General features: G+C 39.8%; 1 protein-coding gene across 5 annotated transcripts in view; it reads left to right on the top strand.

The window, feature by feature from the left end:
• Window positions 1-11: 11 nt before the first annotated feature.
• SKIC3 (SKI3 subunit of superkiller complex) overlaps window positions 12-21,168 on the top strand; it is a 48,923-nt gene continuing 27,766 nt past the window's right edge. The window contains exons 1-18 of one of the 5 annotated variants that reach the window (XM_080573715.1): window positions 12-117; window positions 287-418; window positions 1,370-1,464; window positions 1,933-2,076; window positions 3,106-3,197; window positions 3,830-3,905; window positions 5,751-5,891; window positions 7,383-7,481; window positions 8,149-8,257; window positions 10,577-10,717; window positions 11,942-12,043; window positions 15,338-15,474; window positions 16,119-16,205; window positions 16,294-16,397; window positions 16,504-16,630; window positions 17,793-17,972; window positions 18,761-18,885; window positions 19,330-19,583. In XM_080573715.1, coding sequence (XP_080429841.1) covers window positions 1,375-1,464; window positions 1,933-2,076; window positions 3,106-3,197; window positions 3,830-3,905; window positions 5,751-5,891; window positions 7,383-7,481; window positions 8,149-8,257; window positions 10,577-10,717; window positions 11,942-12,043; window positions 15,338-15,474; window positions 16,119-16,205; window positions 16,294-16,397; window positions 16,504-16,630; window positions 17,793-17,972; window positions 18,761-18,885; window positions 19,330-19,583 — 2,008 coding nt within the window. In that variant the 5' untranslated portion in view covers window positions 12-117; window positions 287-418; window positions 1,370-1,374. Of the gene's footprint in view, window positions 118-198; window positions 419-1,366; window positions 1,465-1,932; window positions 2,077-3,105; window positions 3,198-3,829; window positions 3,906-5,750; window positions 5,892-7,382; window positions 7,482-8,148; window positions 8,258-10,576; window positions 10,718-11,941; window positions 12,044-15,337; window positions 15,475-16,118; window positions 16,206-16,293; window positions 16,398-16,503; window positions 16,631-17,792; window positions 17,973-18,760; window positions 18,886-19,329; window positions 19,584-21,168 lie in introns of those variants that run through there. The other 4 variants (XM_080573712.1, XM_080573713.1, XM_080573714.1 and 1 more) reach the window with 4 other exon arrangements.

Below are 21,168 nucleotides of genomic sequence, written 5' to 3'. Positions count from 1 at the left end.
CCGCCGGAGGCGGGCGCAATGGCGGCCGAGCGGAACGCGTCCCCGCGGTGGCGTCACCGGGGGGGAGTGCGCCTGCGCGGTTGCGGCGCTGAGGGGAGGTGAGGGGGCTGAGGGGAGGTAAGATGGCGGCCGAGGGGCCGCGGCGGGGTTGGGGGTGAGAGGCGGGGCGCCCGCGGGAAGTCTGGGCTCGCCGGACCGAGCCGGGCCGAGCCGAGCCGAGCCGAGCCGAGCCGAGCCGAGCCGAGCCGAGCCGGCGCTTCGGGCTGAGTTTGTCTTCTTTCCGCAGGCGGAGATGGAGCCGGGGCTCGGGAGGTGCGCGGGGCGCTGGGTCTGCGGTAACTGAGGAGCGCCTGAGGAGCCCGAGGAGCCCGTGCCCGCTCGGAAGGACAGCGTTTGTCTTCGGCAGCTCGTAAAACGCGTGAGTTTGGAGGTTTTAAAAATCATATATATATATATATATTTTGATTCTGAGGGAATCTTAGACATCAGCCATCTTCCTTCACCCTTTTGCTATTAGTTTCTCCCTAAGCCCCTATTCCCTTCTTCAACTTCAGCTCTTCAGTTTCTAAAAGCTGCTCTTTCGTGTTTCCAGCATGCTTCTTTGCCCGCACCATCAGAGTCGTTGCTCAGCCACGTCCTGTTTTGCCAGTTTTGATTATGATGTTTTAAAGTTTTGTTTTAGGTGAAATGTTTAACGTGAAACAACAGCGTATGATCATCGCAGACATCACGAACGTGAACGTCTCTTATGCTTGTACTTTAATGCTTCCATGCGGCTGTAGTCATTGGCGGATCTGTCATTTATGTCAGAAGGCAGACCACACCTGAGTGTCGGTGTCCTGCTGAGCATCGTCCCGACACAGACACGAAAATGAAACTCTGATCTCGGGAACCCCTTGGCAACATGTCTAGTGCTTGCTGTTTAGTAATTCCTGCCTTAAGAGAAACTATATGCAGTGTCTTTCACGTGCTGACATTCTAGACCTCTAACTATGGTAACTGTCATACAACAACTCTCATCCCATTGAAGATTATCCCAGAATGAAATTCAGGTTAAAGCTTAGGATAAGTATCATTTAACTGTTTGGAACATAGACTTAGTCCTGCGTTAGGCCTAAGCGTGACCGATTGATCTTAACTATATTTGTTTCAGCAAGTTCTAGGGAATTATCATTCAATGTGCATTTTTGGCATGTTGCAGTAACTAAAGTGTTCGGGATGCTTTCTTTATGCTATTACAGTAGGACATTAGCAATGTTCTGAGTTCTGTTTGTATGGTTGGACTTGATGACCTTAAAGATCTTTTCCAACCTAAATGATTTTGCAATTCTTCTATACTAACTAATTATGTGTTGGTTTTATTTAGCAGCCACAATGTCAAATAAGGAGGTGAAAGCAGCATTAAAGAGTGCTAGAGAAGCCATAAGAAATAAAGAATATAAGGAAGCCTTAAAACATTGCAAGGTAACAATTATTTACTTGGAAAGTAGTGATTTCTGTACTTTTTGTTTGCTGTTCCCATACACCTAGAACTGTGTAGTTATGTGGAGTGTGGTGTACCTCACCAATGTAATAGTTAAGATTAATCGCATGGCTTAATTACTGTTCCACTCTCCTTTTGTCTTTGCTTACGTATGGAAATAAGAACATTAAGTCTAGAATGCTGGCAATCAAAATTAGTTTCTAACCCCCCACTTCAACAGGAAAGCTTTAATTGTAGAGCTGCAGATATGCTTACTGGCTAAACAGTTCCAATGTGAAGCATTTTGTGGCATAAAAATCTCAAGTTATTAATCTTAACCTTTCCCTAAAAATGAGTTAACTTTTGATATTATAAAGAAGAATTCACCAGACCTTAATGAGAAAACTTAGTGCATGAATCTCTAAGATGCATTGCATTCATCCTTTTCACCTAAAATCGCATGTTTCTAGGCAGTCTTAAAGCAAGAAAAAAATAACTACAATGCCTGGGTATTTATTGGCCTGGCAGCTGCTGAGCTAGAACAGCCTGATCAGGCCAAAGGAGCATATAAGAAGGCTATTGAACTTGAACCAAACCAGCTGCTGGCGTGGCAGGTAAGTGTATGCCCAGATTCATGTTTTCTTTCCATGAGAAGTATTCCTGTGGAGTTAAGTATGGGAACAAAGCTGAGTTAAGACTTAGGTTGAATTTTCTTCAGGCATTAAGTTGTACGGAGCTTTTCAGTAGCAGAAGTTAATGTTACGTATGTCCAAAGTAAAGCCATGGGTGGTTGCATGTGTGTAGCAGCATGAATTTTAGTTCCATTGTACTTAAGTGTGTATTTCTTCTCTGGACAAGATAGCAGTGAAATGTGCTAGGAAGAACATGAACTGAAGGACGTATAGTAAATTTGTCTGTGCTTAGAAATGCCATGCTCATAGCTTAACAAACATTTGAGAGTGCTTCTCTCATATAAAATAACATGTTTTATCTAGAAACTTATTTTTCCAGCATCCAGCATGAAATGGATTGTTACTAATTTTTGATGTTACTTAAAAAATAACAACGTACATTTAAAATAGATGTGTGCTGCTGGTGTTGTGACATCCTAAGAGTATATGGTTATAGCATACAGTTGAGTTATTTGGAGACTTGTGAAGCATAAGGTTGCACAATAGGTCTCTCAGAGATGTCAGCATCTGATATTTTTTAATGTAGTATGGTTTGTTGAGTTTTCAATATAAATAGCTTTTTAAAGTGTAAATGCTGGTGCCTGATTTCAAGATATATTGAAATTTCCACAACCATCAGATTCTGGCTTTCAGTTATCATACAAGGTGGTATGGTACTTAGATATAAAGCTTCTGTCTTGTGAGGTGGTATTTGTCTAGATTTGTATATACTCTAATTTGCAGACAAGATTATGTAACATTTACAAGTTTCAAATAGTTGTATTAGTTAATAAAGCGAGGAAAGCTGTTATTTTAAAATAGGTACAGAAATATCAATGTAGATTCTGCTCAGAGATTACTGCATTAACATGTGAAGGCAATATATTTTTTTAGGCGGAACTTGCAATGTGAATTTAAGTCATAACTGCAGACAACGAATGTTACTTATTTTCTGATCTTATTTTCTTAAAGGGATTAGCAAATTTATATGAGAAATCCAACCAAACAGATGTCAAAGGAGACTTAGCAGATGTTTATAAAAAGCTCTTGGAACTCTATGGAAGGTAAAGAATATTGTACCATAATTCAGTCTAAGGTTTTTAGCTCAGTAAAGTTCAGTAAATGCCATAGCTGATATGATTGCCAGGATAGATTGCCAATTGTTTTTTTTAAGCCACTGGATAAGTGCAGGTTACTTACATTATACAGGTACAGAAAAGCTATGTTATTTCTGTCCCTTTTATAGAGCAAAAACTTTTGGAATAGTTGTAGTTGAGGTTAGCATTTCAGAAGATTCTTATATTGGCCTTTGTCGTCTGTCTAACCTCACCTCCTTGAAGCATTTAGCTGTGATGGTACCAAGCCTGCATTAATAAGGGGACTTAATTTTCCCTGCTTTACAGGGAACGTATGTCCCGCACCTCATACAGATACAGTTCTAAACAAAAGTAACTCTCAGCTGTCAGTGTAACTGACTGGAGGGTTGCATTTGTTTCCTTAATTTGAAAACAGATCAAACAGAAAAGCCCAATCCCTTAAAGAAATAGTTTACTCAGTTACAGCAGCGATTTTTAAGGTAATCTGCAATGTTCTAAATATTTTTTTGTTAACTGAATTAAAACTTTATTTGTCAGAATTTGAAAAGTGTATTGCTGTTTTATGGAAAGCTTAGCTTGGTTGATTTTCTTCTTTCTAGTGGAGACAAGCAGAAATGGTGTGATGTATGTAACAAGCTTGTGGAACTATATCATCAAGAAAAGAAATATTTAGAGGTAGGTGACTAATGTTATTTCTCTGTTCTGATCAAAAGGAAATTTCTTGCTAGAATTAACTAGTCTTCATCAAGGACTCCATAGGAGTTTTGGGCCGCAGATCACTTGAAATCTCCTTTTGGATCACAGCGAGGCAGCACAGATTTTTAACTATATTCTTTTTTTTTTTTTCCTCCCTCTGCATAACAGAATTGGATGGCATCTGTTAAACTGATAAAACTTGACAAAAATGTTAGTGTATAGGCTGTAAGGGTGCAACATAATTCTTCTGTTTGATTTCTAGAAGTCCAGCATGATACCAAATGCACATTTACCCACAGCATGTGAGAGGAACTTACCCTTTGCCTAGTTTGGCCAGTTCTCAGTACCTGATTAGCTCTTCACTGATGGGATGATCTTTTCGTAGGCTGTTTCATGCCAGAGGGTGAGGCGGAATTTAAATAAACAAACGAAGCCTATGGATTAGGTAGCACATTCTATGAGCAACGATAAGGACGTGAAAATCCGCTCTGGTGCACCACAAGCTTTAGCCCTCCCTGCACTCCTAAAGACCCTGTCAGCATGAGCACTGCAGGGATGGCTCTTGTCAGGTTACCACGAGGTGGAGCTGTTAAACACCTGTACGGTTCAACAGTAGCTTTATCTACAGTCTAGTGTTACTACAGAATACTTACTTTTGCTGCTACTCTGTTCACTTTTGTGGTGTGTGCTTATACACGACACCATCTTCCCCTTTTCCTCTGACAATGGGGAATGAGAGATTTTACTTATCTCTTAGCATCAGGCTGAAGACTGTTAGCCTCAAAGCTTCTTTGCATAGCACTTTCTGAAACTAAATTTAGTGATAAGTTTAATTTGTGGTTTCCTTCCTACGTTAGGCCTGAGCATCCTTTTTATTCTTAGTCTTGCTGTGTTTTCCACGCTGTAATTTCAGCACGTATTGCTACTGTTCTTGTATTTCTGTTTATAGTGCTGTAGATCTGACAGATATTCTGTTTGTTCTTCAGAGTTTGTAGGAGGACTGTTTGTCTGGTTTTTCTGTTGTTTCCTCAAGGAACCAGAGTCAGAATTCATGCTCTTGGTACCACCTTTACGTAACTTGGAAGGTAGACAAGTCCCCATGCAGTGTTTTGGGAGGTGTTAATGCTTTTGTCAGAAGGCAGGTAAATCTGGGTAGTTACTTTAAACATTACTCTGTTGTCTACCCTAGCGTGCTAGGAAGCAAGCTCCTGCCTTGCTCCTAGTCAGGATCTGCTAGTTCGTATTTGTCTAATTCTGTTCGCAGCATACTGCCTGCCAGCGTGTGTTGTGGATAATGTAGGAAGGGCTTCAACAACATCCTTATTTCGAGGTGTACTGTTATTCTTTAACTTAAGGCTTACTTAATGTAGGCAGTTATGTATACTGTTCTCGTTTTGCGTTATAATTTAGTGTTCACTTCCCCTCCTACAATGTCTCTAACTCTCTATATTGGAAGCATTCATTTTTCTCCATGTGGTCCTTAATTACTCAGTCTGGCTGGCACTGGGCTTTCTGTCCAATAACAAGGCAGGTCAGGATAGCTTTAAGTCTTCCTTTTAAATTTTTCAAGAAATGATGCAAGCATTTCTTTGCAATAGTGTGTTATGCAAATGTAAGTAGGCATAGAAATGGAAGTACTCTAGTAATGTAACGGATTAATTTAAATTAGGTTATCTTTTAACTGTTTGAAAGAATGTCATAGTCTTGTACAGCAGTGTGCCATTTTAAGAGAGGAAAGTGAAATGCGTGTTTTTTGGAGTTGACAGTACTTGAAAATTTTGTTGAATTTAAAGAGTTACAGCATAGTTTGTTTCCTATTGACAGGTGGCTGAAACGTGGCAGAAACTAATAACTATGAAACAGGAGGAAGGTGCAGAAAAAGCAGAGCTTCATCAGCTTTGGAAAAGGATGATCCAGTTACTGGCAGACAGTGCACAGAGCCAGGACAATAAGACTCTGCAAATGGTAATGTTTTTCCATTCCCATTCATCATCAGATGCATATATATATACACAGAGCAGCCAGATTCAAATTAAGCCTTAAAAAAGTACCCATCGTGTGACTTTTTCTCATTAGCGTTCAGTGGTACCCAGCTTCTCAGGAAAAAGGTAGGTGATGGCACCATCTGACAGAAACAGTGAAGGTGTTGCTGCCTGAAGTGAAACTTCAGAGGAATCAGGCATCTAAACCCAAACAGTTGTCCTGGAGCTTTGTCATTAACTGCCTCCTAAGTTCTGTGGGAGACCAGGTTTCCCCTGTAACCTGGTGATGCATTGTTCTGCCCCTGCATGGTACAAGAAGCATAGGTGTATTAACACAGCTGAACAGAATAGCATCTGGCATATTTGAAAGTTCTGATAGAGTCTAGAATAGAGGAATTCTCCAAAACAAGTGACTCCTTCCCATCCCCTCCCGCAAACTGGAAGAGGTAGCTTTGTGCTGTTTTTCGATTTCTTCATACCTAGTGCTCATCTTAGGTATCAATGTTTGGGTTCAAAATTTCCTTTCTCCTGCAAATTTTAAGCTTTTATGTTTTAGGAGAATGTCAAAGTTCTTTGGAGCATTACAGAAAGATCATGAGTTATACTGATTCTGTGCTCTCTATGGCCAAAGTTAATTTTATTTTATCTGTTTTATTCGTTCTTGCAAGATGAACCTCCTTCACAAGGAAGGGTGGAAATTTCTTTTCCCCAGTCTGGTTGATACTAATGGTCCAGAAAGGTAGCAAATACGTGTTCAAGTACTTTGACAGAGGGAAACTGAATCTAGATCCATAAGTTCTGAGAAGGCAAATGCTCTGCCTTAAGGGCTGTTATAAAAAGGAGGTGCTGAAGTCAGTACTTGCTGTCTGTTTTTTTTTTTGTTTTGTGTGTGGGGTGGAGTAGGAGGTGAGCAGGGGTACATTGGTACAAAAAGATTAGGAATGAATTTCACCTGCAAATCTACAATTTACTGCAGTTCTGAACCTGTAAGGTTGTGGTATTGAAGGCTATTCATCATTTCGGGCGTGGGAAACATTATATAAAATTTAATAGTGGGAGAGGGGAAGAGTGTCAAGAAATTAAGGACTTCAGGTTTCTTCAGAGCTCGGGGGGAAGGCTGACAAATAGTAACCTTGGTTTTATTGTACCAAGTCCTTCCTCGAATTGGAATTGGGCACAAGGAAGAATCTGTACTCCCACAAATTTTGCATTCCTTGTACTTATTTTATAAAACATGTTACTGCTTTTTCTTGTTTTGGAAAACTAATGTGTTTTGGGTCCTTTATGAGTTGATAAAGGACCCACAGAATATCAAGGACACCAGGATAAGGAATTTTCTTTGTCATTTTCCTCTGCTTTTTGTACTAGGATAAATTTAAGGAGTAGGGTCCAGGTTTAAGTATGCACTTAACTATGATGGTAACATTTTCTTACAGTCATTGTTTTCTGTACTCCTAATTATTTCTTATTTCAGCTTTTGAATGCATTTGAGGAGGCAGTGAACTCTGCTGACCCTGTTCCCAGTGAAGACCACCAAAATCTTTACAAAGACTTTATTCAGTGCCTGTCAAAGGTAAGGTTTTGTTAGTCTGTCTTCTTCAGTGAGTCATAGAATCAGTCATAGAATCATAGAATGGCTCGGGTTGGAAGGGACCTTAAAGATCATCTAACTCCAACCCCCATGCCATAGGCAGGGATGCCACCCACTAGATCAGGTTGCCCAAAGCCCCATCCAGCCTGGCCTTGGGCACTGCCAGGGATGTGGCATCCACCACTTCTCTGGGCAACCTGTGCTGGTTGCCTCACTACCCTTAAAGTGAAGAATTTTCTCTTTATGTCTAGTCTGAATCTCTCCTCTTTTAGTTTAAGACCATTCCCCTTTGTCCTATCATTAGCTACCCAAGTAAAGAGTCCTTCTCCATCTTTTTTTATAAGGCCCCTTTTTTATAAGGCCCCCAGAGCCTTCTCTTCTCCAGAGAGAGAGAAGTCTGGGATTGCCCTGACCCAGGTGCAGCACCCTGCACTTGGACTTGTTGAACCTCATGGGCTTCACGTGGGCCCACCTCTCTAGCCTGTCCAGGTCCCTTTGGAAGGCATCTCTTCTGTCTTTGCTGTCAACTGCACCGCTCAGCTTGGTGTCATCCGCAAACTTGCTGAAGGTGCACTTGATCACAGTCTCCATGGAACAATCCTGTATGATAATTCACACAAATAGCTCTTCGTTTTCTTTTCATTACAAGTTTCCTCATGAAACAACGAAGTTGGAAAAGGCCTGTGATGACATGATGGCTTTATATCCTACTGTGAGCTATCCTTTGGAAGTACTTTGCTTGCACTTTATTGAGTCAGGTGAGTAGAATGGGTTTAGACACTTCGAGGGGCTTAAAATATTTCTTTTTGAAATTGATTTTGTGACAATCTTTTTGACAAGCTTTTACCCTTCACACCTAAATACAAGCACGCTGTTTACTTTGTCATGTTTTACTGCTCTGGAAATGAAAAGTGTTCACTCATACGCTGTTGTGGTTTAACCTGGCAGGCAGTGAAGCACCATGCATTCATTACCTCACTCCCCACCAGTGGGATGGGGGCGAGAAATGGATAAAACTCTTTGGATGAGACAAAAACAAGTTTAATAAGAAAAGGAAGGAAATAAATTAAAGAATACACAAAGTGATGAACAATGCTCACCAGTAGCCAACTGATGCTCAACCAGACTGAAACGCGGCAGCTCCCCTGGCCGGTTTAACTGTTTAACCCAGTTTTACTGTTCAGCGTGACTCTGTATGGTTTGGGATATTCGTTCAGCAAGTTCAGGCCAGCTGTCCTGGCTGTGTCCCAACGCAGCTCCTTGTGTACCCCCAGCCCCTCACTGGCAGGGCGGTGTGAGAAGCTGAAAAGTCCTTGGCTTGGTGTAAGCACTGCTCAGCGGCAGCCAAAACATTGGTGTGTTATCAGGATTATTCTCATCCTAAGTCCAAAACACAGCACTGTACCAACAACTATGAAGGAAATTAACTCCATCCCAGCTGGAACTAAGACATATGCTTTATAATTATTTGGTTTTGTAACAGAATGATAACTGTAAATGGGGGAAAAAAAAAAAAAGAAAAAAGTCCAACTCTTGCAATGTATTTGTTTTACAAAAGTCAAAAACAGCCTTTCCAGATAAATGAATCTAAGCTTTGCATTCAGTATGAAGCCTGGAATTCATAGGCACTAAGCCTAGAGGAGTGAATGGAGAAGTTAACTAGTGCTCTAAGGTTGAGGAAGGGCTATGTGTAGGTTACTCTTCAGCAATAAAATCCTTCCTGCCTAAAAAGAAAGATTTGTGAAATTGTTAGCAAGAATGTCTGGTGAATAGAGAATACATAGAACTGTTCAGATATTTGTTCTTGGTAGAGAAAAATGATCGTTGAGCATAAAATTACGGTGTCTTCAGTATTGCAAGGATCTGAAACTGCAATTGCTATAATCAGTAGTTTTGTGAACAATGTTGCTTTAATGTTAAACATCTCAGCGTTTTCAAAGATTACTAAATTTTGGCCTTTCCTTTGATTAAGACATCAGAAGTTGAAGTTAGCTACTTCAAAATGTGTTTTTTTAAAACAAGGAAGAGAATCAGGAAAAAGAACCCTCTCATTTATATAACGAGAAATAACTTTCGGCTTATGTAGAAGAATGCCTGTTCCAATTTTGAAGGTACACTTCATGGAAAAATGAGAAAAAAATTCATTTTAACTTGAAAGTATGAAGACAAACAAGGCCTGAACTTACAATTCCACATGAGAATGCTTCACAGTTGGGAGAAATATGCAGAGACTAATTTCCAGAGGGGCATCTTGTTGTTAGTTGTAGTGTGCATCTTGTAGTCCCTAGATACTGATGCTCTGACAACATCCCACCATCCCACCATCATCTTGGGGTGGGAATGATACTTAGGTTTTAGTAAGGCTCTTTGCTTACATATGTGAGTCATTCCAACCATATCATACTGCTTGATGCCCCAAATTTGTGGGCTTGTAACTTAGTTGCAATATTAGTCGATTTTTACCAAATTCGAATCAAAGGCATCCTGTATCTTAAATGAGTCCATAATTTAAAGCAAAACAAAACAAAAAAACAGTTCAAAGACTGTTGCTTAAGTTACGAAGTTTACAAGTTAACTTTGTCAATAAAATGTAATGCCGACACATTAAGCTATGAGGTTTCACAGCAAGACTGTTTCAGCAAGCCCATCATAACAAATGTGTAGTTACACAGGCCTACTCTGGAAGGAAATTATCTTGATTTATTTGTGGTAGATTTTGACATTCACCTAAGCTTAGATGAAAAGCATATGAACAAATTAGTTTCTATTAATAAAGGAAGCATAGCTGTAATCATTTAATATGAGTTGTTAAAGAATTCAGATTTCAGGTTGGCAGCTTATTTTGGTGATACTGAGTATATGGATAACTACTTGATTTTTATTTATTTATATATAGGGAGTATAAGCATATAGTATAATTGGAAAAAAATGTTTAGTGAATAAACTCATTACCTTGAGCTTAAAGGATAAGTGTCGTATAAGTATATATTTTTATGTAAATAATTTTAGTTTTCTTGTTGCATTTTTAAATCTACAGCTCAAGAAAGTGTTTCTTTTTTTTTTTTTTCTGAAACTAGGTGTCGTGTCAGAAGAGGCCCTGCACCATTTTTCTAAGCTTTTGGAGATGGACTCAAGTAGTGGTCCAGGCATCGTTGGTTTTGGTATAAAATGCCTCCAAGAAAAGAAATACGAGGAGGCTGTTAAGAGTCTTACTGAAGGTAAATGTATAATGTGAGGTATAGGTACTCTGTCTTGACAGCAGCTACAATTAATGTTTTGGGTATCTTAGACTTCCCTATTACTTTGCCAGTTCTATTGCAAGTAGTAGAAAGACCAGCTAGCTTTTAAAATAATACTCAATGCTTTGTCTGATTGAAGGATATTTGTTTAAAAATCTCTTGAAGTTTAACATGTCTGAAGGTCTAAGCAATAAAGCTATGCTGTGATACCCTGCATTCCTTTCACCTGGGGTTAGAATAAGACTGTTTCTTTAATTTAGATTTTGGAATATGCTATGTCACAGCAGCATACCCATGCTGAAATGAGGTGACTTGCCTAAATAATGAATTAGAAATTTCAGCTGCTTAAGAGGAAAGTCCTCCATGGAACAAATTCCTCTTTTAAATGGCAGTTTGACATTTTGATAAAACATATATGCGATTAAGGAATGCAATTTAAATTTGCTTATATTCCTGAAGTACTCTCTCCCAAAACATATCAGTTTTTTACTTCTAGATGTAATACTCATAAAGGGGAGAATACCAAGAGCCTTGCACTCTGCATCAGCAGAAATGTTTGGAGTTGGAAAAAATGTCTTTCCTAGTAAGCCAAGTGTTCACATTTTAGGCTCTGAAACTTCAAAGAATTATTTAATAGTAATATATTTCTCAGAAGAATCAAATTCTGTTTTATGACTGAATCTCTCATTAAGGCAAGTTTCTCAGGAAGTTCCAGTGAAATGCTTTTGTGTTGTTTTTTTTTTTTTTTTTTTTTTTTCTGTCTTGAAGTTCTGTAGCTGTTCTGTAGAGCCAGCCTTTTCTGGTGTCTAAGGAAAGATTTATAAAGCAGTTTACAGGCTGTTGGTGTTAATTTCTGATCAAAGTGAAGGACTTTTTGCTTTCTGAAACAAAAGTGCACCTTAAGCCAATGTTGTATATTTCCTCACATTTTCCCCTTTTTCTCTTTTATATATATAACATTATAGGCAAAATTAAGCCTAAGAGAGGTTTACATCCTCTGTAGTCTTTCCCTTACAGTTTGGAGGTATCTAAGATAATTTTTTCTTTGAGTCTTAGTTTAAACTAACTGTAAGTCTTTTGCAGATTGTTTGATGTTAGTGTTTTGATGGTGTTGTATGGCAATACAGCATCTGTCAGCCACAGCATCTTTGCAGCCCTAAGCAATGTTGTGGTTTTTTTTTTTCTTAACCTTTCTTTTACTAGGTTTGAAGAAGGCGAGCCAGTGTCTGGGAGCATGGCATTATTTGGCAGAGGCACAGATGAAAATTCACAAGCACAGGAATGCTGTCCTGTCCTGTAATCAAGGTAACTGCCTGCTAATTGAAGGGGCATCTGCAGTGTTACACCTCTTTATGCAGTCTAGTCAATGTGGCCTTTGCACAGTAGGCCGGTGTTGGCAGCAGCCGTACTCCTTTGCATTTCGCAGTCTCGCTGCTTGTGCTGGGGTCTCTTGCTGCTTTTGGTTTATGACAGCTGAAAATCACCTTGTGCGGCTTAGTCTCAGGAAGAGAGGAAATATTTGGTTAATGAGAACCAGAAAGCTGTCTCGTGGTTAATATTTAGGCGTTTTGCACATTTTCATATACTACTTCAGCTGGTGATTGACCAAGTCAGCCAAACAGCAGTTAACTGCCAGGAACTACAGAGGTGGGTGAAACACAGTGGACTTTATCAGAATCTCACCTTTTCAGTCTATATAAAGTTAAGAGTAAAAAGTTAAAGTGCAGAAGAATGTTGGATAGTACAGCTGCATCTTGAGAAACGTTACTCTGAGTGCAACTCTTCATCTGTGCTAGCTGGGAATGAGGGCAGTTGTTATGATCTAGTGATACATGTCTAATGAACAGAATCATTATTTGATGGTTATAAATGAAGGCGCATCCAAAGCAGACAAAGCAGACAGGGACTAATACAACAAAAAACTCCTCAGGAAAGACTGAGAGAGGTAAAAGTAATCAGACTTGGCTAAACAGTCACAGGAAATTATTAAAAGCAAGGGGAATACTTCAAATGGTGAAGTACTTGCCAAGAGGCAGTACTTGAGGAAGATACAAAAGGGCTATAAAGATGGGTAGAGGAAATGTGAGAACGGAACGAAGTAGGTCAAAAGAGTTCAGGAAACGTATTGCGGAAAGAATGAAAACGAGGCATTTATTTTCCCATCTGTTTTCACTGTGTAAGAGCTCAGGGAGACTTCTACACCATGACCCTTGTTTCAGGGGTCTCGTCAAAGAACTTATCTGTGATTATAGCATTAATAGAAGTTACTATAAACCAAAACAGGAAAAATGAGCATTAAGAAACTGAGATACTGACCTAGGAATTGAACAGGGCACATCAAGATGAATTTGCTGAAGTTTTAACTGTTAAATCATAGAATCACAACATGGTTTGGGTTGGAGGGGACCTTACAGAGCACGCAATTCCAACCCTCCTGCCATGGGCAGGGACACCTCCCTGTAGATCAGGCTGCCCAAAGCCCCACCCAGCCTGGCCTTGGGTGCTTCCAGGGATGTGGCATCCACAGCTCCTCTGGGCAGCCTGTGCCAGTGCCTCAACCCCCTCAGAGAAGAGAAGTTTTTCCTAATATCTAATCTAAACCTACCCTCTTCAAGTTTCAAGCCATAACCCCTTTTCCTACTACTAAGCTCCCTGATAAAGATTCTCTTTCTAGTGGTATGTAATCACTTGCTTAAACTGTCTTTGCACCCAAATACTTAGACATAGTTAGTGTGACTCCAACTTTTAGGAAGGATTGTAGGAAAGATCTGAAAAACCACAGGCAAGTCTAATGTTTAATGGTGAAACTACTTAAAAACTGAAAGAAGAGAGTAATGGAATTAATGTAGAAAAATGAATTCTGCTCCCACACAGCTCCGTACCACGGGGTCCATCCCCCAGGAGCAAACTGCTCCAGCACGGGTCCCCCACGGGCGGCAGCTCCCCCCAGACCCCAGCTCCTGCGTGGGCTCCTCTCCACGGGCTGCAGCTCCGGCCCGGGGCCTGCTCCTGCGGGGGCTCTCCATGGGCCGCAGCCTCCTCCAGGCCACATCCACCTGCTCCACCGGGGGCTCCTCCACGGGCTGCAGCGTGGAGATCTGCTCCGTGTGGGACCCATGGGTGCAGGGGGACAGCCTGCTCCACCAGGGGCCTCTCCACAGGCCGCAAGAGAACTGCTGCTGTGAGCCTGGAGCACCTCCTGCCCTCCTGCTGCACTCACCTGGGGGGCTGCAGGGCTGCTTCTCATTCCTTGTTCTCCCAGCTGCTGTAGCACAGCAGTTTTTTTCCCCATCTTCAATCTGCTCTCCCAGAGCCCTACCAGCATCACTCACAGCCCAGCTCTGGCCAGCGGTGGGTCCCTTTTGGAGCAGCTGGAGCTGGCTCCTCTCTGACATGGGGCAGCTGCTGGGCTCTGCTCACAGAGGCTGCCCCTCATTACCAAAACCTTGCCACATAAACCCACTACACTGATAAAATTCCATAGTCATAAAAGCAAAGTCATGCAGTTGTTAGAAGAAACGTTCTCATGAAGCTATCCTATAGTCTTACTGCAGTAAAACACAGAAAGCTATTCATTTTGTATGAAGAAAGTGGGACTGTTTCTTTTCCCCTTCTGTGCTTTACAGGAGAGCTTCAAAGTCAGGAGTTACAGTGAAGGGAATGGTTAGTGAAACAGCACCAACAGGCAGTTGCGTGAAGAACTTGGGCAGTGTGGTGAATTCTTTGTGCAGTTTTAGTACCCACCCACTCTCTAAGAGAAGAAATGATTTTGAAATCCATGAAGTTACAAATCACTTGGAAAATAAATAAAGATCATATGCTTTCTTCTCCCATGCAAGATCTAGTTAGTAACAAATGAAACTAAAGGCTGTCAGGCTCAGAACAAACAACGGAGGCTTTGTTTTACGTGACAAAGTATAAGTTAAGGTATTGAGCCTTGCTAAAAGATGCTGTGGATACTGGAAGTTTCTTTGAGTCCAGAACTGGGAGAGAAATCTAGGGAAGCACTGCTCTGTGCTTGGCCTGTTTTTATGTTTTTCCTGTACATCTGCCGCTAGAGGCAGGATGCTAGGACAGACTGACTCTATCAGGTCAGACGGAAGATTGTCATGTGTGGAATTAGAGCTAACTGACTAGTTGAGAAAGTATTTGTCTTCGGAGAATACTGAAACTCGACAGGGATTCTCTGAGGTGAGATTATACTATTGAAGAAGTAACCAATACCGCTTACAATAGTACAGAGCTATCTTTGCACAGGTACAGAGTTAAATTCTTGGTTTAATAGCAATATTTTTCCCCTTCTGACACTGAAGTATAGAACAACAAATTTGGTTAGTGAAAGGTCATTGTTTTCTCAGAGCATGGATCAGGAAAATATAGCATTCCAATTATTAAGCTAGCATCTAGGAGACAGTTTCTTACATGTCTGACATCACCTTTCTAAAATTGATCAAACTTTTGAACTTGGCATAGGTAGAGATTTTATGTAATAGTTTCTTCAACACAGGAGAGAACAGTCTAATAATTGGCTTTATTAAGTGGTGTTCTTTGTAGTTCCTTTTTTATTTCCATTTGATTAAACTTCTGTCTTGTCAACAGCTCTCAAGAATCTTGGAAATCCTGAGAGTCCTACTCTTCAGCAGAAGAAGGACCGTATTCTTCAGTTGAAAGCAGAGGCTTTGATTAAAATAGGTGATGCCGATGCTGCAGAAGAAGCCATTAATGCACTTGAGCAGGTATTTTCATTGACTAAAATGTAGTTTAAGGAAAAAAAAAAATGCTCTCATCTTTATGCACTAAAAATTCAAGCTGTGTATTTTTCCCCTTGGCTCGTTTTTGTATTCTGTGTGGTTTAGACAGCTCCTACCAACAGTGGTATAATTAAAACATGCCTTGCTCCCTTGCTTTTAGGCTTTGCTACGACTTCTTTTAAGTCACAATTCTAATTTTAAAAGCCGTTGCTCTTCACCTTATCTGGTCTTGCTTAGTGAAGGTGGGTTCTTGCTAGTTCTGAGGCTATTGTTCATCTTTATTTGAATTACGGTTATAATCCTACGCCCTTTGTCCTCAAGTCACTTGTTATTACACATAAACACATTTCTTCAAGATTGAACGGTGAAGCTTAAGTGGAAATTGCTTCCCCTCTGTTATGCCTCGCAGTTTCATGTATACTACTTTTTTACTGTTTAAACTTCTGTAGATTTCTCCTTTCTGTTTACAATCTGCCACCTCTTCAGCAAAATTCTATCTTAAGGCTCCTCAAGGGTGGTCTTCCCTCTCAGTGTTTTCTTGTCTTCACGTAGAGTACCTGCTTTTGACACCTTGATTTCTTAGTGTGTGAAAAGAATAACTTCTTTGTATCTATTACCTGATCTTCTAGATTGTGGGTGCAAGCAGCGATCCAGTGGTTTTAGCTTTCAGAGGTCGGGCGTATCTAAACAAAGGTTTAGTGGATCAAGCTTCAAAGGTTAGTGCTCTGTAGTCCTTACTGTAAGCTAAGTAGAACTCTTATTTTCATACAGAAATAACTAGGGAAGGATGACATATTTTTGCAGATTTCACAAGAGCTTCTGTTGTCACACCCTGATCTGGCTGAGGCCCATGCTCTTGAGGGTTTCATCCATTATTCTCAAAAGAAGTATGAACAGGCAGAAAGGAGGTAAACCTTTTTTTCCTTTTTTAACAGGGAAATGTGGGGGAAAATAGAATATAATGTTGTTCAGCTTCTGAGGGTTTGCTTGATCTAATCTGTTCTGTTTATTTAGTTTTCAAAACGCCATTGAAAGAAGGGCTGGAACTGCAGAGTATCATCAGTACCTGGGGCTCACCTATTGGTTCATGAGTGATGAGACAAAAAAAGACAAAGGAAAAACACTCACTCACTTCTTGAAGGTAAAAGCTTCTTTAACTATTCGTGTAGATTAGCATTTTCCTGTATGGGAAATGAAATACAGAAATTATTCTTGACTGGTATTAGACACTTGAATATTCTGTCTGTTACTATTTACAGGCCTCCAGAGCCTGTAAACCACATTCAGCTGTGAAGAAATGCATCACAGGGAGCTGTGCAATTACTTAGAATCTCCCTGTTTTTGTTTTCTTCTGTTCACCTAAATCTTGAGGTCTTTGGTGTAGCCAAAAGTAGTAGTGGTTCTTTCAATCCCCTTTTCCTTGAGGGCTGTTAAGTTGAGGCCTATAGGTGAACAGTGTAGAACTTTGAAGACATTTTGAAATGTAGAGGGCGAAATGTTTGAAAATTGGGGGGGGGGGTGGGAAGAGAATGGTGTTACAGTTTCAGTGTGTATCCACAGAAGTGAGCCTGCAAAGCCCAACTAGTTTATATGCTTTTCCTGATCGTTTGTTTTTTGCTGGTTGTGGCTTTTTCCCAGCACATAGATAAGAATGTAATCCAAAAGATTGTCTGACATCATTACTGAGAATTTAGAAGTTACAAAATAGGAATCTAGATACTGTAAAATCACTATAAATTAATAGCAGGTATGGGCAACTCATATCATCGCCTACTGTTTACAATTCATTAGCAGCAGAGTATAGTGGGCAATGTATTTGAAGTGAACAATAGCCTTAATTCTAAATTATTTTATATGAGCTTTTTTTTATTATTGTCATAGCTGTTGTTATGCTGCTTGGGGGCTGTGGTTTCTTAAGTATAAACAAATCTGCCCAATGTGCTTAAAAAGGGAACTCAAACTTTAGAAAATGCTAGAGTTAACTGTGATATGATATGGTATGACTATGAGTATAATGACTGAAACTAAGTGGAATATGAAAATGATGGGATGCAGTATGCAATTGTTTGTTCCCAACATATCTAGCTTGTTAGTACTCATGGCACAAAACATTTTGTACAGAAGGTTTGTGGCAGATTCTGCAAATATTTAAAGCTCAAGCAATCTTTTAAATACTCAGATGTATCACAGAAAATGCTTAAATAAGTTGATAAGCAGAGATTGTACAAGTAGTTATCACTGGACCTGCCCATTTGTTAATCCTTCAAAAGGTGCTCTTATATTGTGTTCATATTTCTTTATAGGCTGCAAAATTGGACAGCTACTTGGGAAGTGTCTTTTGTTATTTAGGTAACTACTACAGAGACATTGCTGAAGACAAAAATAGAGCTCGTGGTTGCTATAAAAAGGCTTTTGAACTGGATGGAACTGATGAAGAGTCTGGAACAGCAGCTGTAGACTTAAGTGTGGAACTTGGAGACATGGTATTGCATATTCAGGGCCTTGGCTAATGGGTGTCTTGCTTTTCTGTTAATCCTGCTCTTTGAGCAACCACTTCAGGTTTCTTCAGGATTTGAGAATAGGATCTCAAAAAACCAGATGTTCTGTCATTGCTTAGCAGTTTTCATAGCTGGATCTGCTTCAACTCTGTGCTTCAATTCTGATTTAAACCTATCTGGGGAGAAAGGTGGGGGAAGCAAGCATAACGTTGTAGTCATCACATATGTGATTCAGATGGGAGGATTTTTTTCAGTAGGTTACATGAAGAGAAAGTAAGTTTTCTCTTCATATTTAACTTCTGCCATTTCTTTTTCCATCCTCCCCCTTGCTCCTTTCAGAAAAAGCATACAAAGTCATCAGAACATTTTAAACAAATATTTCCTGCATAGCATTGTATAAAAAGTTCTTAGTCTGATATTACAGCAAGAAAGCAGCCCACACTTTGACAGACTATTGGAATATCTAGAGAAACAGACTGAGTATCTGACTTATTGCAAAGACGTGTAACCTTATCTAGTTAAAAAATCAAGTTGCCTATTTGCTAAGGCATATACATAAGAAATAATCACATCTTCAGATGTGACAATTTCCTCCTTTACTCTGCCACTCAGCCTGCCAGCTTTAAAAAGCCCATGTGATGTTTCTTCATTGCAGTAACTAACAAGTTAGACAGTTTAATGGTTTGCTGGATTTGGGAGTATTCTTCTTAAACAATAACTTTCTTCTTTAGATACAGCTGTTTACTAATGTGGCATTTTTGGTGCTTTGTTAGGATACCGCTCTGTCAATCTTGAATGAAGTAACTGAAAAAGCAAATGCTGGTACAGTAAAATGGGCCTGGCTGCATCGTGGACTTTACTACCTCAGAACTGGGCAGCCGTCACAAGCAGTGGCTGAGTAAGAGAACTCGTGGTTGGTTTAAACTGTTTTGGGTAAATCGCTGTGAAACAGTCTTTGATCGTCGTGATTTTTGAAATTAAGTTAGCTAATCACAAGATGGCCTGTACTAAACAGTGGGAAATGGGTCTGAGCAAGCTGCATCTATCTCCAGTTCTGGAATTAGCACAATGCAGTCTTATCATGATAGCAGTAATCCATGCTAACAGGCCTAGTGACAGGCTTGTCGTAGACACTATAACACTGAATAATGAGCCAAAATTAGGTACAATGCCTAAACTTTTATAATGTGTTCTATGAAGATTAAAACACTATTATGCAATTTCTAAAAGTTCTATATAATCGTGTGGTTGTGTTCTGATAGGATATAATGCAAGGAAATAATTTGTTTTTGTTAACTTGTATCACATTTGATTTAAATAAATTAAATCTTGATTTCTTCAGTTTGCAGGCAGCTCTCAGGGCTGATCCAAAGGATTCCAACTGCTGGGAGTCTCTAGGGGAGGCTTACTTTGGCAGAGGTAGCTATGCAACAGCTCTAAAAGCCTTCAAGAAGGCCAGTGAACTGAACCCAGAGCTTGTATACAGCATTTACAGAGCTGCAGCAGTTGAGCAGATTCTAGGCAAACATGAAAATGCTATAGCTACCTATCAAGAAATCTTAAAGAAGACTGAAGAGTATGTGCCTGCATTGAAAGGTAATGTGTCTGAATCTGAAAATTTTAGGTCTTTTCCCCTCTAGTGCTTGAATCTCATGAAGAGGCTCTGATGTAGTTAGGTCTGCCTACGTAAAGGATAGTTTTGCTTGTGTAGAATGCTGTGATTCACATGTATGGAAGACAGTGTGTAGTAGTTTGTAAACTTAGGAAGACTGTTAAACCATGATACACAGAAGTGATTATTACTGTTGCAAGTAGGTAAAAAAAGGTAACTATTCCTATGTAACTACCAAGCCAAATGGGTAAAGGCATTGAAAATTTTTGTAGTGGATGCCTGCTGATGATGCTCAGCTTCACCTAAGCAGTCAAATACTGTGTATGGCTGAACAGGCAGTGGAGTTGGACTTCTGTGTCAAAAAGGTGGACTATATTTATTTTCTGCTGCTGCTCCTCCTGACTGTTTGTTTCTCACCTTTTGTGTTAACCCTGGTGATTCTGACCCCTGTGATCTTCCTCAGCTGATTAAAAATAGTAGTGAGGTATCCAGAGAGGTCTCACAAGTGTTAGATGTGCCAGTTGGTAGGTTTCTTTAGTATGTAGTTGGGAACAGAGTAGAATGGTAGAGCATGGAGTCCTGGTGATAGTGAAAGCGAACTGTTGTTCTCAGGTTATATAACATGGGGAGTATATAAAATTTTGATAGTCAATTAATAACTGTTTTGTTCACGTTCTCAACGCCTCTTAGTCTTCAGGCATTCTCACCCTATACGTCCATCTGAAATCAAGCTTTTTGCTGCTTGGTGCTGGTATGAATTTTTAAGTTAGTGGTCCTTGTGTAAAAGGCCTTTGATGTTTGGGTGAGTGTAAGCTGATACACAAAATATACACAAGTGTACTTGTCGTACAGTTTTGATCAAAAAATATACAGTTTCTGAACTGAGCTGTTAGAAGCGTAGTCTTAAGGCAGATGAGAGAATATACTGATGTTGCTTGAATGCGTCTTTTATGTGCATTTTTTATTTGTGCTGTTGAATAATAAGTTTATTCACCTCTGCTCCAGCATATCTCTTCATTTATAACTTCAGGGAATAAAATCAATTTTGCTTTTAGATTGCAGCTTCTTTACAGCTGAAGAGCTTATGTCCTTGGGACTTCTGTGTGGTCAAAACAAATACTTAGTGAGGGCACGATAAGAATCTCACAGAATTGCTGCATCTGGTGCATATGGTCTGCGTTTATCACGATGTTATTGATGTTAATTGTTTGTCAACATCTGCAAAGAGAGATGGTACCTACTTTGATTATTGGTTTGATATAAATAGAGGGGACTAAAGCATGAGGAACGTAGGTTCAGAACTGTGAAAAAAATACTGAGAATTAACGAGGCTCAAATCCAGTGACTTATTGCCAGACAGAATCACTGCAGATATGAGCAGTGTAAAGAATATAATTCAAGCAGTGTCTTGCTGCTTCTGAAATAATAAAAATGGTGGTATTAGATGTGGTTTCTTTAATTGCATTTATTTCCGTATGAAGTAAATTCTTAAATAGGATTAAATAATTGTGGTTTCAGCCAGTTCTAAAAAAAAACTTCCCATTTTTCCTACCTTTATATTATTTCTTC

The sequence above is a fragment of the Anser brachyrhynchus genome, assembly GCF_964034855.1.
Source record: "Anser brachyrhynchus genome assembly, chromosome: Z".
Taxonomy (NCBI): domain Eukaryota; kingdom Metazoa; phylum Chordata; class Aves; order Anseriformes; family Anatidae; genus Anser; species Anser brachyrhynchus.
The sequence above is the reverse complement of the archived record's forward strand: the minus strand, read 5'-3'. Positions and strand labels throughout refer to the sequence as shown.